We start from the raw sequence: 17,446 nt of genomic DNA on the forward strand, positions 1-17,446 counted from the left end.
TACATATACTCCAATGTTCACAGAAGCACTATTTAAAATACCCAAGACCTGAAAGCAACTTAAGTGCCCATCAACAGAGAAATGGATGAAGATGTAGAATTATTAAATATATATACACACACACACACACATATATACACACAATGGAATATTAGCAATAAAAAGGACAAAAAAATTACCATTTGTAGCAACATGAATGGACCTCAGTTCAGTTCAGTTCAGTTGCTCAGTCGTGTCTAACTCTTTGTGACCCCATGAATCGCAGCACACCAGGCCTCCCTGGCCATCACCAACTCCCAGAGTTTACTCAAACTCCTGTCCGTTGAGTCGGTGATGCCATCCAGCCATCTCATCCTCGGTCGTCCCCTTCTCTTCCTGCCCCCAATACCTCCCAGCATCAGACTCTTTTCCAATGAGTCAACTCTTCACATGAGGTGGCCAAAGTATTGGAGTTTCAGCTTCAACATCAGTCCTTCCAATGAACAACCAGGACTAATCTCCCTTAGAATGGACTGGTTGGATCTCCTTGCAGTCCAAGGGACTCTCAAGAGTCTTCTCCAACACCATAGTTCAAAAGCATCAATTCTTAAGCACTCAGCTTTCTTCACAGTCCAACTCTCACATCTATACATGACCACTGGAAAAACCATAGCCTTGACTAGATGGACCTTAGTCAGCAAAGTAATGTCTCTGCTTTTCAATATGCTATCTAGGTTGGTCATAACTTCCCTTCCAAGGAATAAGCGTCTTTTAATTTCATGGCTGCAATCACCATCTGCCATGATTTTGGAACCCCCCAAAATAAAGTCTGACGCTGTTTCCACTGTTTCCCCACCTATTTGCCATGAAGTGATGGGACCAGATGCCATCATCTTAGTTTTCTGAATGTTGAGCTTTAAGCCAACTTTATCACTCTCCTCTTTCACTTTCATCCAGAGGCTTTTTAGTTCCTCTTCACTTTCTGCCATAAGGGTGGTGTCATCTGCATATCTGAGGTTATTGATATTTCTCCCGGCAATCTGGATTCCAGCTTGTGCTTCTTCCAGCCCAGCGTTTCTCATGATGTACTCTGCATAGAAGTTAAATAAGCAGGTGACAATATACAGCCTTGATGTACTCTTTTTCCTATTTGGAACCAGTTTGTTGTTCCATGTCCAGTTCTAACTGTTGCTTCCTGACCTGCATAAAGGCTTCTCAAGAGGCAGGTTAGGTGGTCTGGTATTCCCATCTCCTTCAGAACTTTCCACAGTTTATTGTGATTCACACAGTCAAAGGCTTTGGCATAGTCAATAAAGCAGAAGTAGATGTTTTTCTGGAACTCTCTTGCTTTTTCGATGATCCGGCGGATGTTGGCAATTTGATCTCTGGTTCCTCTGCCTTTTCTAAAACCAGCATGAACATCTGGAAGTTCACGGTTCACGTATTCCTGAACCCTGGCTTAGAGACTAGCATGTGAGATAAGTGCAATTGTGTGGTAGTTTGAGCATTCTTTGGCATTGCCTTTCTTTGGGATTGGAATGAAAACTGACCTTTTCCAGTCCTGTGGCCACTGCTGAGTTTTCCAAATGAATGGACCTAGAGAATGTCATACTGAGTGAAGTAAGTCAGACACAGACAACTATCATATTTTATCACTTATACGTGGAATCTAAAAAACGGGGTACAAATGAACTTATTTACAAAATAGAAAAAGAGTCACAAATGTAGAAAATGATCCTGTGGTTACCTAGGCAGTGGGGGGAAGGGAAGAAATGATAAATTGGGAGACTGGGATTGAAATAGACACACTACTACATTTAAAATAGATGATAACTAATAAAAGCCTGCTGTATAGCACAGGGACCCCAGTTCAATACTCTGTAATGACCTGTAGGGGAAAAGAATCTAAAAAAGAGTAGAAATATGAAAAAGTACAGCAGAAACTAACACAACACTGCAAATCAATTATACTTCAATAAAAATTTTTTTATAAAAGAAAGAAAAAGAAAAAGATAGAAAATCCAGAGATAAACTCACACACCTATGCATATTTATTTTTGACAAAGGAAGCAAGAATATACAATGGGGCAAAGACAGCCTCTTCAATAAGTAATGCTGGGGAAACTGGACAGCTACATATAAAAGAATGAAATTAGAATACTTCCCGACACCATATACAAAGATGAACTCAACATGGGTTAAAAACCTAAATGTAAGACCAGAAACTGTAAAACTCTTAGAGGAAAACATAGGAAGAATACTCTATGATATAAATCACAGCAAGATCCTCTATGACCCACCTCCTAGAGTAAGGGAAATAAAAACAAAAATAAACAAGTGGAGCCTAATTAAACATAAAAGCTTTTGCACAGCAAAGGAAACTGTAAGTAAGGTGAAAAGACAACCCTCAGAATGAGAGAAAATAATAGCAAATGAAAAAACTGACAAAGGATTAATTTCCAAAATATACAAGCAGCTCATACAAGTCAATCCCAGAAAAACAAACAACCCAATCACAAAATGGGAAAAAGACCTGAACAGACATTTCTCTAAAGACATACAGATGGCTAATAAAAACATGAAAAGATGCTCAACATCGCTCATTATTAGAGAAATGCAAATCAAGACAACAATGAGTTATCACCTCACACAGATCAGAGCGCCCACCATCAAAAAGTTTACAAACAATAAATGCTGGAGGGGGTGTGGAGAAAAGGGAACCTTTTTGCACTGCTGGTGGAAATGTAAATTGATACAGCTACTATGGAAGATGGTATAGAGATTCCTTAAAAAAATAGGAATAAAACCACCATCTGACCCAGCAATCCCAGTCCTAGACATATACCCTGAGGAAATCAAAATCGAAAAAGACACATACATCCCAGTGTTCATTGCAGCACTATTTACAATAGCTAGAACATGGAAGCAACCTAGATGTCCATCAAAGGATGGATGGATTAAGAGGCTGTGGTACATATACAATGGACTCAGCCATAAACAGGAATGCATTTGAATTCTAATGAGGTGGATGAACCCAGAGCCTATTATACAGAGTAAAGTCAGAAAGAGAAAAACAGATATCATATACTAATGCATATATATGGAATTTAGAAAGATGATACTGAAGAAATTATTTGCAGGGCAGAAATGGAGAAACAAATATAGAGAACAGACTTATGGACAGGATGTGGGGGGAGACGGTGGGATGTATGCAGAGAGTAACACGGAAGCATACCGTATGTAAAAAAGACGGCCAATGGGAATTTGCTATATGACTCAGGGAACTCAACCCCGGGCACGGTACCAACCTAGAGGGGTGGGGTGGGGAGGGAGGTGCGAGGGAGGGGACATATGTGTACCTATGACTGATTCACGTTGACGTTTGGCAGAAACCAACACAATACTACAAAGCAATTATCCTTCAATTAAAAATTAAAAAAGAAAGAAAAAGATAGAGGGGGTTGGCCAGAGGGTACATGAGGGCCAAAGTAGGGCTTCTTCACATGGAAACTTACAGAAAGGACCTCTTCTAGGAGTGCGGGGCTGGGGTAGGGGGGAATTGAAAACTCAGAATAGGAGGCAGTAACTGTCTTAAGGCTCCTGAGAAGGTTTGTAAGGGTGAGATCCAGGTTCAGGGGGAGCTTCCGCCTTTGTCAAGAGGACAGAGCCGCCCTCCCCCCTTCCCCCCTCCCCCGCCCGCCCCCACCCCCCTACTCCCCTACCCCGCCACCCCGCCTCCTATAATCGTAGGAGCAGGGAAGGGGAAAGAGTGATGAGCACAGGGAGGCAAGTCTAGGGCTCCAGTTTCTCAGGGCCTTGGGTGAGAGTTGCACTAGCGGAGAGTGAGAGAGATGGGGAAAATCAGAGGTTTAAGAAGAGAGAAATCGCGAGCTCTCTAGAGAAGCAGACGCAGCTCTGTCGTCGTGGGGATGTGACCACAGACTAACAGCACCCGTGGGGCCAGCTGTGCCGTTTCCTCCAGCTGTGGTCAGGGTTCACGTGCCGATGAGGGGAGGGAGGTGAACAGGTTCATCTGGGGTTGGAAATTTCCGAGTGGGGATGAAAGAAAAACAGAGGGTGAAATAACTTACTAGGGACGTGCTCAAGTGTTTAGTAGAAAAGACAGGCTCTGGAATCTAAGATGAAGAGAGAAGCAGAGACAGAGGGGGCAGGTGGATAAAGAGCAGGGAGATAAGAGAAGGCTACCTGACTCCCGGCTTCTGGGGCCAAGGGGCTGGATCCCAGTGGCTCGGCCTCCTTGACATAAAATAACACTCACACTTTGTCATTTCCTCCCCAGCAACATAGAGAGCACACACTGGCACCAAGTGTAACGATCTTAAAACCTGCAGTGAATGCGTGATTGCAAACTGACTTCTGACATGACCACTAAACCTCCGGGGACCCAAACACTGTCTCCTGATTTCTGGTGTATGTCAGGCACTCTTCAAGGTGTTGGGAATCTGAGGACGAACCCATCAGATGTAGGATTTGCCCTCAGCGGGCTTGGGATTTCACAGGGGAAGAGGGACACAGGCTCAGATTCCGAAGAACTGCTTAATTAAATCAAAGTGGGAAAGGCATGTGGAAACTTACCTGGGTCCTCCGTATCAGAAGCCACATCGGCAGTGCACAGTTCCCTGACTTGTACTACTCCTGCTCAGAATGAACTGTTCCAAAAGATCACTTGGATTATTGTACGTGAGAAATATGCGTTGCCTAGTAACAATTAGGTACAACTTACTGAACATTTACCATTGGGCCAGGCAGCATTTGGACTTCACAGGTGGCGCTAGTGGTAAAGAACCCACCTGCCAATGCACACGAGAGCCACAGGTTCGATCCCTGGGTCGGGAAGATCCCCTGGAGGAGGGCATGGCAGCCCACTCCAGTGTTCTGGCCTGGAGACTCCCCATGGACAGAGGAGCCCGGTGGGCTACAGTCCATGGGATCACAAACAGCTGGACACCACTGAAGCGACTTAGCACGCAGGCAGCATTTACAAAGGATAGTATTATTTCCCCAGGGCTTCTCAGGTGGCGCTAGAGGTAAAGAATCCTCCTGCCAATGCAGGAGCCACAAGAGACGTGGGTTCACTCTATGGGTCGGGAAGATCCCCTGGAGGAGGGCATGGCAACCCACTCCAGTGTTCTTGCCTAGAGAATCCCATGGACAGAGGAGCCTGGTGGGCTATGGTCAGAGGGTCGCAAAGAGTTGGACACTACTGAGTGCACGCGCATGTGTGCACACACACACACACACACACACACACACAATATTATTTCTACATTCCAGATAAGGAAACTGAGTTCTAGGGAAATTATTGATCAAAGATCACTTTGCAGGTTAGTGGGAAAGGTGGGATCCTAATTCAGCTGTGCCTCAGCCGGATCTGTTTTCATAACAAGCTCCCTCTTCTGGTCAGAAGATTCAATGAGGGCAAATGTGGTAGCCTGCAAACTTGGTTCCAGAAAGCCACCCAATTGGTTAAAATGACCAGGCTTTCACAGAGCTGGAAAGAGCTCATTCCACAGGGAAAGAAAACACAGGTTGAATACCTCTCTATCCAGGCACCATGTCCCAGGAAAGATGTCAAGAGCTGATTAGATGAATCTCTGGTGTCAAATAAATCATGATTTTGTTGTTGTTTGATACAGAGTTCTGACTCAATGTCTTTCACATTTTTCACATTTTTCCATAAAGTCCTTGGGGGCCCACATCTGTCTTTACTTTCTCATAAAGCCCTAACTGTGCTTTGAATAAATCCTATTTAATGTGAAGTCAAACTTGATTTTTTCAGCTCCAGGATAGTTCTCTTTGATTTAGATTCATATTTACTTCACTTTGAGTCCTTAAAATGTTTTCAAACACATTTTGGCTAACATAACTTTGAAAATACTCTTAGAAAACATGAAATATTCAAGGGCTGAATCATTGAAGTTTAGGATAGTTTGTGTAAGTCAAAGGCTAGCTGTTCAGAAAATTTAAAATCAGCTCAATTCTGGTTTTTTAAAAAAGTGTGTAAGTTTGACTTTGGTAAATTAAGTCATTTAAAAGGTATATGGTAGTAAACCTTGGCTTCCCAAGTGGTGCAGTGGCAAAGAATCCACCTGCCAGTGCAGGAGATGCAAGAGACGTGGGTTCGATTCCTGGGTCAGGAAAATCCCTTGAAGAAGGAAATGGCACCCCACTCCAGTATTCTTACCTGGGAAATCCCATGGACAGAGGAGCCTGACGGGCTACAGTCCATGGGGTCACAAAGCCTCAGACACAACTGAGTGATTGAACTCATACATACACACAGTAAATCTTGTCAAATCTGTTCCAAGCAACACACACACACACACGTCAACTGTGGAAATGAAAATAAGAAAAACGATCTCATTCTCACCCTCCACTCCTTGTCTAACCCAATAATCTTTCAGGAAAAACTCTACATGGTCATACCACATGAAGCCAGAGGGTATCTTCAGAATAAAATGTGAAGGATGACTTAGTCCAAGAGGTTAGACAGATGGAGAGATATTTCTTATACACATATATTATTTATTCTCCAAGATATGTGTGTAAAAAAAAGGGAAAGATTGTCATTCAGTTATTCAATAGATAAAGCTAAATGCCAAGCATGCAGCTAAGTTCCAGTGAAAAACACAGATTAAAAAAAAAAAGATAAAAGTGTGACAAGTATTCCAAACAAAAGGATGCATCAGGGCCATGAGGATGCAAACCCAGGGAGGCCTGACATGAACTTCCCAGAGGAAATCAGCCATGAGTGGTCCAGACATGAAAGCAGCAAATTTTAAGCCTCCAAGAGATTGCTGCATTTGACCACGTCATAGGAACTTGGACCAATGAAAGCAAAGACACTAATCTAGAGACGGGGGTGGGGTGGGGTGGATCAGGGAGGGTCTCAAAGAGTCCTGTGAGGATGTTGAACTTCCTCCCCAGTGGAGGCCCACTGAGTGTTAAGCAGGGGATTGTCACAATTAGACCTGCATTTTTTAAGCATCACTCTAGGTGCAGTGAGGAGGATGGCAGAGGACCAGCCTGGGTGTGGTTCCTGTAGGACTGGTGGTGATGAAGGGTAACGTGCCTGGGACTGGGGTAGTGACACCAGAGATGGCAAGAGGACACACTTATGGCTCCTAAGAAAGTGAACTATTCCAAGCATCTCCTCTGACCACAACAGCATGGAACTAGAAATCAACCAGGAAATTAGAAAAGGAAAGGAAATTAGAAAGGAAATTAGAAATTAGAAAGGAAATTAGAAAAAATGATCACATGGAGACTAACCAACATGCTACTACAAAACCAGTGGGTCAATGAGGAAATAAAAAAGGAAATTAAAAAAATACCCTGAGACAAACAATGAAGACATACCACCCCAAATCTACAGATGCAATTAAAGGAATTCTTAGAGGGAAGTTCATAGTGATATAGGTCTTCACGGGAGAAATCTCCAACAACCTAACCTACCACTGGAAAGGGCTAGAAAAAGGAAGATAAGCAAAACCTAAAGTCAACAGAAGGAAAGAAATAATAAAGATCAGGGAGGAAATAAAGAAAACAGAGATTTACAAACAGTAGAAAAAAATCAATTAAACCAAGAGCTGGTTCTTTGAGAGGGTAAACACAACGGACAGATCTGATCAGACTCACCAAGAAGAAAAGAGAGAGACCCAAATAAGCAAAAGGAAAATGGAGAAATCTCAACTGAAACAGAAAAACAATAAGAACATACTGTGAACAAATTTGACAACCTAGAGGAAATGAAAAAACTTTTTAGAAACATACAGCCCACCAAAATTAAACCAAGAAGAAATAGATAATTTGAACAGGTCAATCACAAGAAGTAAAATAGCATCTGTAATTTTTAAAAAATAATTCCCTATAAACAAAAGTCCAGGAACAGATGGCTTCACAGGTGAATTCTACCAGGGATACAAAGAAGAACTTACATTGATTCTTCTCAAACACTTCTAAAAGACAGAAGAGGAGGAAACACTCCCCAAAACATTCTATGAAGCCACTATCGCCCTGATAAAGATACCACCAAAAAAGAAAATAATGGTTAATACCTTCATGAATATAGTTGCAAAAATTCTCAACAAAATATCAGCAAACCAAATTCCACAACATATAAAAATATCATACACCATGACTGTAAGGCGAGTGCAGAGACAAAGAGAACGAGCCGGGTGGTCAGGCAAGAAAAGGAATTTCTTAGAGGGAAAACAAGAGGGTGACTGGCCCTTGAGAAGAACCAGTGTCCTCCCTTTCTGATGGGGTCTTTCCTATACCCCACCAGTGAAAAATTCTGTGAAGGGATGGTTAATTTTTAGCCTGTAAGCTGAGTCCTGTGGTCATGTAGCTGGAGGTATAGAATCTGGTGGTCACATAGCCTTGAGAAGGTAAGTGCCAGCAGGAAAACAGAATGCCATCTGGGCAGTTTGGTCAGTTGCAAGGGTCACTGTTACTTTATTCAATATAACGAGCCATTTCAACTACGAGCCCCCACGTAGGCCCTATCAATGACCAAGTGGGATTCATCCCAAGTTCACAAGGATGGTTCAATCAGTTCAGTTCAGTCACTCAGTTGTGTCCGACTCTTTGTGACCCCATGAATCGCAAGCACACCAGGCCTCCCTGGCCATCACCATCTCCTGGAGTTCACTCAGACTCACATCCATCGAGTCAGAGATGCCATCCAGCCATCTCATCCTGGGTCGTCCCCTTCTCCTCCTGCCCCCAATCCCTCCCAGCATCAGAGTCTTTTCCAAGGAGTCAACTCTTCGCATGAGGTGGCCAAAGTACTGGAGTTTCAGCTTTAGCATCATTCCTTCCAAAGAAATCCCAGGGCTGATCTCCTTCAGAATGGACTGGTTGGATCTCCTTGCAGTCCAAGGGACTCTCAAGAGTCTTCTCCAACACCACAGTTCAAAAGCATCAATTCTTTGGCGCTCAGTCTTCTTCACAGTCCAACTCTCACATCCATACATGACCACAGGAAAAACCAGAGCCTTGACTAGACGGACCTTTGTTGGCAAAGTAATGTCTCTGCTTTTGAATATGCTATCTAGGTTGGTCATAACTTTCCTTCCAAGGAGTAAGCGTCTTTTAATTTCATGGCTGCAATCACCATCTGCAGTGATTTTGGAGCCCCCAAAAATAAAGTCTGACACTGTTTCCACTGTTTCCCCATCTATTTCCCATGAAGTGATGGGACCAGATGGCATGATCTTCGTTTTCTGAATGTTGAGCTTTAAGCCAACTTTTTCACTCTCCACTTTCACTTTCATCAAGAGGCTTTTTAGTTCCTCTTCAATTTCTGCCATAAGGGTGGTGTCATCTGCATATCTGAGGTTACTGATATTTCTCCCGGCAATCTGGATTCCAGCTTGTGTTTCTTCCAGTCCAGCGTTTCTCATGATGTACTCTGCATATAAGTTAAATAAGCAGGGTGACACATACTCCTTTTCATATCTGGAATCAGTCTGTTGTTCCATGTCCAGTTCTAACTGTTGCTTCCTGACCTGCATACAGATTTCTCAACAGGCAGGTCAGGTGGTCTGGTATTCCCATCTCTTTCAGAATTTTCCACAGTTTATTGTGATCCACACAGTCAAAGGCTTTTGCATAGTCAATAAAGCAGAAATAGATGTTTTTCTGGAACTCTCTTGCTTTTTTGAGGATCCAGCAGATGTTGGCAATTTGATCTCTGGTTCCTCTGCCTTTTCTAAAACCAGCTTGAACATCAGGAAGTTCACGGTTCACATCTTGCTGAAGCCCGGCTTGGAGAATTTTGAGCATTACTTTACTAGCGTGTGAGATGAGTGCAACTGTGCGGTCATTTGAGCATTCTTTGGTATTGCCTTCAATACATGCAAATTAATCAATGTAATATACCAGATTAACAAAAGAAAAGTAAAAAACCCAAATGATCATCTCAATAGATACAGAAAAAGCCTGACAAAATTCAACATCCATTCATGATAAAAGTTCTTACCAAAGTGGGTATAGAAGGGACATACCTCAACATAGTAACAGCCTTTTATGACACACTCACAACCAATATAACACTCAGTGGTGAAAAGCTGAAAGCCTTCTGGCTAAAATCTGGAACAAGACAAGGATGCCCATTCTCACCAGTTCTATTCAACACAGTTATTGGAAGAAATAGCCACAGCAATCAGACCAAAAAAAAGAAAAGAAATAAAAGGTATCCAGATAGGAAAGGAAAGAGGTAACATGGTCAGTATATTCAGATGGCATGATACTAAGTATAGAAAACCCTAAGGACTCCACACAAAAACTGCTAGATCTAATAAATGAATTCAGCAAAGCAGCAGGATACAAGATTACTATTCAGAATCCATTGCATTTCTTTACACTAACAATGAACTATCAGAAAGGGAATGTAAAAAAAAAAAAAAACCTTTAAAAATCATACCAGGACTTCCCTAATGTCCAGTGGTTAAAAAGCTGCCTGCCAATGCAGTAGGCTTGGGCTTGCCTCCGCGTCTGGGAAGACTTCCCGTGCTGCAGGGCGATGAAGACTGTGAACCACCACTGCTGCAACTCCCGAAACCCGCGTGCCTGGAGCCCCTGCTCCGCAACAAAAGAAGCCACGCAACGAGAAGCCCGCACATCGCAACCAAAGTAGCCCCCACCCGCCAAAGCCAGAGAAAGCCTGCATGCAGCAACGCAGACCCAGACAACCCCAAAGAAATGATTTTCAAATAATCATACCAAAAAATAAAATAAAATATCTAAGAATAAATCTGACCGAAGAGGTGAATGACTTGTATACGGAGAACTCTAAAACACTAGTAAAGGAAATTCAAGAGGATTCAAAGAGATGGAAAAATATCCCATGCTCTTGGATTGGAAGAATATTGTTAAAATGGCAATACTACCCAAATCAATCTATAGATTTAACGCAATCCCTACCAAATTACCCATGAAATTTTTCTCAGAACTAGAACAAATAATCCCCAAATTTATATGGAACTATAAAAGACCCAGAATTGCCAAAACAATTCTAAAAAAAAAAAAAAAAAGCAGGCATAACTCTCCCAGACTTCAGACAATACTACAAAGTTAGAGTAATCAAAACAGTGCGCTAACTCAAAAAGACACATGGACCCCAATGTTCATTCCAGCGCTGTTTACAATAGCCAGGACATGGAAATAACCTGGATGTCCCTCAAGAGATGAATGAATAAAGAAGGTGTGGTACACACATGCAATAGAATATTATTCCACTATAAAAAGGAAAGAAATTGAGTCAGTTGGAGTGATACGGATAAATCTAGAGTCTGTCACACAGAGTGAAGTCAGCAGGAAAAAAACAAATATCATATACTAATGCCTACTTATGGAATCTAGAAAATGGTCCTGGGGAAGCCATTTTCAGGGAAGTAACAGAGGTGCAGACATAGAGGTCAGACTTGTGGACACGAGTAGAGGGTGGGTGGGAAGACTTCAGAGAGTAGCACTAACATGCACTGCCGTGTGTAAAAGAGACAGCCAGCGAGAAGCTTCTGTATAGAGCAGGGAGCTCAGCCCGGGGCTGTGTGATGACCTGAGGTGGGATGGGGGTGGGGGCGTGGATGGGAGGGAGGCTCAGAGGGAGGGGATATATGTATAGACACGGCTGATTCACATGTTACAGCAGAAGCTAACACATTAACGTAGTTACATTCCAATTTAAAAAATTTTTTAAATAAAAACCACCATATGATATTGATACAAAAACAGACATATGCATAAAAGGAACAAAACAGAGAGCCCAGAAATAAATCCACACACCAAGTTGAATTAATCTTGAGAAAGGAGGCAAGAATATAAAATTGGAGGGGAAAGATACACCCACTCTCTTCAGGTGGTACTGGGAATATTGAACAGCTACTTGTACATCAGTGAAGTTAGAACACACCCTCACACCATGCACAGAAATAAACTCAAAATGCCTTAAAGACTTGAACATAAGACATGACACCATAACACTTCTGGATGAGAGCATAGGCAAAACATTCTCTGACATAAGTCATACCAATGTTTACCAATGTCAGTCTCCCAAAGCAACAGAAATAAAAACAAAAATAAACAAATAAGATTTAATCAAACTTGCAAACTCTTCCATAGCAAAGAAAACCATTAAAAAATGAAAACACAGCCTAAGGAATGGGAGAAAATATTTGCAACTTATACAGCCGACAAAGGCTTAATCTCCAAAATACACAAACAACTCATACAACTCAAGAACAAAAAGCAAACAACCCAATCAAAAACTGGACGAAAGATCTTAATAGACATTTCTCCAAGAAGACATACAGATGGACAGTAGGCACGTGAAAAGATGCCCAACATCATTAATTATTATTAATTAGTGATAATTAATACCAATCAAAACCACAATGAGGTACCACCTCACACTGGTCAGAATGGCCATCATTAAAATGTCTACAGATAACATGCTGATGTATGACAGAAAACCACAAAATTCTGTAAGGCAATTATCCTTCTGTTAAAAAAAATAAAGTGGCAAAAAAAAAAAAGTCTACAAATAACAAACACTGGGGTGGGTGTGGAGAAAAGGGAACCCTCCTACATTGTTGGTGAAAATGTATGTTCAAAAGCAGTTCATCTCTGGTCAAATGCTCATGGCAATCTCCCATTAATCAGTTTTTTTTTTTTAATCACAATTACTTTAACAATAACATGAAGCACCGAGTCCATTATTTTTTTCAATATGAATTCTTAAATGTCTACCTCTATACATCACAGTTTCAACTATCTGTCATATGGCCTCCTATAACAGTTCACTGTTTAATGAGTGTTGGTAGAATTTGCAATAATTTTAATGGGGTAAAGAAATAAAATCAGTGGCTTTTGCTCACTGAGCTTCTGTTTTTATAAACCACTAACATGAAATGGTAGATGTCAGACACAATGTGATATTAAACAAGAGTATGAAACCAAATCCCTAACCCCAAAAATGTGGAAAAAATAAAAAGGCCTGGTGGTCCAGTAGTTAAGAATCCACCTGCCAATGCAGGAGACACAGGTTTGATCCCTGGTCCGGGAGGATCCCATAGGCTGTGAGGCAACTAACTCCAAACAACACGACTAGTGAAGACCAAGCGCCCCAGAACACGTGCTCTGCAACAAGAGAAGCCGTTGCCATGGGAATCCTGAACACAACTAGAGAGTAAGCCCTACGCAAGGCAACTAGAGAAAACCCGCACACAGCAGCGAAGACCCAACACAGCCCAAAATAAGTGAATATATGTCTGTTTTAACTATTGCTAAAAAAATTAAAGCTTACCTGAGGCGGGTGTCCTTGAAGGTGTCGAGGTATGCAGGATAGCTCCATCCGATTTTATTCCCTTTACATCGAAGCTCCAGAGTTTGCCCTGCCATCAGGCTCAGGGTAGCAGCGGGTTTCTGGAAGCGACCTTTATCCATCATTTGCGTCATTATAGACTGTGTCTTTGGCGTTGGATCAGCAGAGTCCCTGTCCTTTATCTTAGGAATTTTGGGCTTCACCTTTTTGTTGGTAGGCTTGATCCTGTTCTCTCCTGGCTCCTTTGGACGCTTGTTCTTGGGAGGATGTTGGCCAGTAACTGGTACAAACATGAGGGCAGAACAAATGGGCGTTGGTGGCCAACATACCGAGAGTCTTCCACCCCCCAAACAGATCACTTTTAATACCTTTCTCCTCTTATGTTAAAGTTATTTTGGGGGAATAATCATTATTTTCTTGATTCATCCTTTAGATTTAAATCAAATAGTAAAAATAGATTTCGGCTTCAAAGGCTTTGTTCAAATTCAGCAAAATATTTCACATATGAATGAACACTCACACTTCGCAACAAAACAGCTTTCCCCTGCAGCTCACGCTCAGTCTCACCACCTCCAGGGTGCTCCCTCAAAGGGCAGACCCAAAGCCTCTCAAGGTCTGTTTCTGGTCCCTGCCATCTCAGCACTGTCACTGTTCATTTTGAACCCACTGTTAAAACTCAGGAATATATCATCTCCAGGGAGCGGAGACACAGGCCACACTCCAAGTGCACTCAGAAAGTTTCGAACCATCACGAACTTTCCTCCAAGTGAATGCATACAGTGGCATCTGTGTGTGTTAGGATGGAATCCGTGTAGGATAAAAGGCTTAGTAAGAAATACATACTAACCCTGTGCTCTTTTAAAGCACACGTTATATACATTATTAAAACTCAAAGGGAACTGCAGCCATGGTTTAGAACTTAGCCAACAAAATGTATTAGGGGGAGGAGTATTTTATCACCAACATTGTTGAGGATTGCTGGCAAACGGTGGTAAAAAAGAACTGATTGCCTTTGAGTCATTTTCTGTTTTAACTTCTTATTTTGTATTGGTGTATAGGCAATTAACAATGTTATGATAGTTTCAGGTGGACAGCAAAGGGACTCAGCCACAGATATCCACATCCACACATCTCCCCCAAACTCCCCTCCCATCCAGGCTGTCCCATAACATTAAGCAGAGTTCCCGGTGCTCTACAGTAGGTATATCCACTTTAAATATAACAGTGTGTTTGGAGCCCATCTTCTTACTGCTGTTTTCCCCAACTCTACAGACAATGCTGCCTGCCCTTGGAATGATGCTGGGTTCCAGAAATCTCACCTGTCCACCCAGCCCACCTGGCCATGGGCTGTGTCTGCCCAGCAAGGAGGATGAGACTACGCGATTCGTTTGCCCCCCTGTCTACATCAGCTCCAAGGTGACCTTGCTGTAAGTCTACAGAATTATAAAATGTCCAAATTTATAGGATCCTCAGAGATCATTCAAGGTTGTTATGTTACAGAATTTTCAAAAATAATAAAGGAGGCCTTAAAAGTTACACACATCATACAAAGCTGATTAGTGGCAGAACGTGAGAGTAAAACTCAGGTCTCCTGACTCCTGTTTCACTACCTATAGATAAACAGTCTGTAGATATTTTGAACAGACAACTACAGAAATCTTGGCTAATTGAGGGAATTATGGGGCATTTTTATAAAATGGGGAAATGTGATAAATCAGGAGAAAAAATGTTTGCCTTCTTTGATGTTCATATTTCTTTATCTAATACTACTTTGGTGTACAAAGGGCTTGGGTGGTCAAGAGTACAGAGAGTCAAATTGGGATCAAGAGGTGGAAAAGGTGAGGGTTGCAAGCTCTTACACCAGAGGGCCCGGCAGTTGACAAAACAGGAGAGGGGTGGGACCTGCTGAGACCACGTCCTCCTGAAGGGGTAGCTGCCAGGGAGCGAGTCAGGGTCACAGGCCGTGGTTTCTCAAAGGGTGGCAGAAATGCAGGTGGCCTGATTTATAAATATCAGAAACTTGGTTCTTTAGACACTTCATATCTCTGTCTCTGAGGTGGGGAGTCAGCTGGTGGTCTTCCTTGGAGGGATGGGGGTGACCAGGAGGGGCCAGGAGAGGGACCCTGTCTGGATCCGGGCTATTTACGTGGGTGCGTGCAGTCGGTGAGTGCTGCATGGGGCCATGCACTTACGAAAGGGTTCAAAGTGCTAGTCGCTCAGTCGTGTCCGACTCTTTGCAACCCTATGGACTGTAGCCCTCCAGGCTCCTCTGCCTATGGAATTCTCCAGGCAAGAATATTGGAGTGGGTTACCATGCCCTCCTCCAGGGGGTCTTCCTGACCCAGGGATCAAACCCGGGTCTCCTGCATTGTAGGCGGATTCTTTACCATCTGAAACTCCGGGGATGATTTGTACCAAAAACTCGGCTGACATGGACTCAACTGTGCAGTGATGAACGTGGCTTCTTTGGTGTGCTGCCCTTTGTAACAGGAGCCCTTTGACCTCCACTCCTGGTTCAGCTCAGCCCAGACTCTGGAACCGACCCCACTGAGAGCTTGGGCTCAACATCCACTCCTCAGCTCGCTGCCTTCCTTGGGCTCAGCTGCCTTGCTCTGAACCCCACTGTCCCGTCTATTACTCCAGGTTCACTTGCGACCTTTCCTTACCCTGGATCCGAGTCTCTTCTTATTCCCCATCCTTCCTCTACTCCCGTTCCTCTGGATCACGGACCCTGCTATGCTTTCTCTGTCTTTCCAGGGAGCAGAGCTGTGCCCTTGAGCCTTCATCTCCAAGGCACACCCCAATACCAGCTGTTGAACCTGCTGTTTGTCAAGACTTCTCCAGACCCTACGCATATGTTTACCCCGGGATTCTCATGACAGATGGGGGTGGGCAGGGCCGCCCATGTACACATTTACACAACCTCCCAGAAGGAAAAGTGTAATCTTTGGGAACATATTAGACCCACAGAAATACACTAACGCAGCAACATCATTGTGAAGCATAAGCCTCAGCGTTGCAATAGTTGAAAGTCACTGTCTGTTTCTTAAGGCAGAAAACAAAAGCTTACCATTATGCTGCCCAAGCCATCTGTGCCCTGCAGGCGTTGCCACACTATGCCTCTGAGAGTCAGGGACCTCTGTATTGATCTCTGATTTGGGGTGTTTTCTTTTTCATGTAACAGGAAGTCAAGGTATTAGAAATAACAACTGTGTGTAAATTCCAGAGAATTTAGGCAGCCCATGTAATCTGCCTGATTCTAAGCCTCTCAGATCCTGTGTGGTATTGCTATTCAGGAACATTTGATCAGTGTATTATTAGTACACCTTTAAATACGTGCTATCATCCCCGAGAAATCATTTGACCTCTTGCCCAAAGAGCCCCATCCATCTGTCCAGCTGTCTGACTGTGGAATCGGTCTATGATTGGACAGTGATGACCCTAAGGTCAAGGAGACTAGTGGCCCCACGGAGAAGCCCCAGGACTGAGTGACTCCCAAATTCCATGTCTAGCTTTTTTTTTTTTTTAAGAATATGACTCTTCAGGATGTCTATGTAAATATTTTCTAAAGGCCTACAAAGTATAAGAATTTACACTGTAGACATGAGACCGGCTGGGACCTGGGGCCCTCAGCAGCGGCGCTGCAATGCTTGCATCCGACCTACCTCCCCTCCAGCAACCAAACACAAAGTAACTGTACGGGACTAAAAATAACTGTGTACCTGGGCAGCTGGGACAAGTTCTGGACAGAAGATACAAAGAGAGCAAAAAAGCCACTCTTGAAGAACCTGGAGCCAAAGCAGGGTAGTGCACAAGCCCCCTGCACACACTACCACCTAAGGGGTGGGCAAAACACCTAAGCTACCCCTCCAGCCCAAGCCCTGGATGCACCCCTATGCTCACTCCGTACAAGGAACACGCTCACCCATCCACCTCCACAGGGAGCGAGTGAGCAAGGGAACCTGCTGCTGTTCTCGCTGCCCTCTGCTGCAGCAGGGGCCTGGATAAAGCCTTGCCGGAATTTCCTGTCTGGTCTCTAGTCCACTTCTATCAACTGGGGAAGACCAAGAACCCTGGTTGATAACAGACTTCTAGACAGACACTCAACACAGGGCACTT

The 17,446-nt window shown here is 43.2% G+C and overlaps 1 protein-coding gene across 1 annotated transcript in view; it reads right to left on the minus strand.

Moving 5' to 3' along the window:
• Positions 1–17,446, minus strand: part of PDGFRL (platelet derived growth factor receptor like) — a 79,995-nt gene that overhangs the window by 46,287 nt on the left and 16,262 nt on the right. Inside the window, exon 2 of the mRNA XM_040243152.1 lies at positions 13,310–13,607. Coding sequence (XP_040099086.1) covers positions 13,310–13,607 — 298 coding nt within the window. The remainder of the gene's footprint in view (positions 1–13,309; positions 13,608–17,446) is intronic.

This window comes from Oryx dammah, unplaced genomic scaffold, assembly GCF_014754425.2.
Source record: "Oryx dammah isolate SB20612 unplaced genomic scaffold, SCBI_Odam_1.1 HiC_scaffold_7, whole genome shotgun sequence".
Taxonomy (NCBI): Eukaryota; Metazoa; Chordata; class Mammalia; order Artiodactyla; family Bovidae; genus Oryx; species Oryx dammah.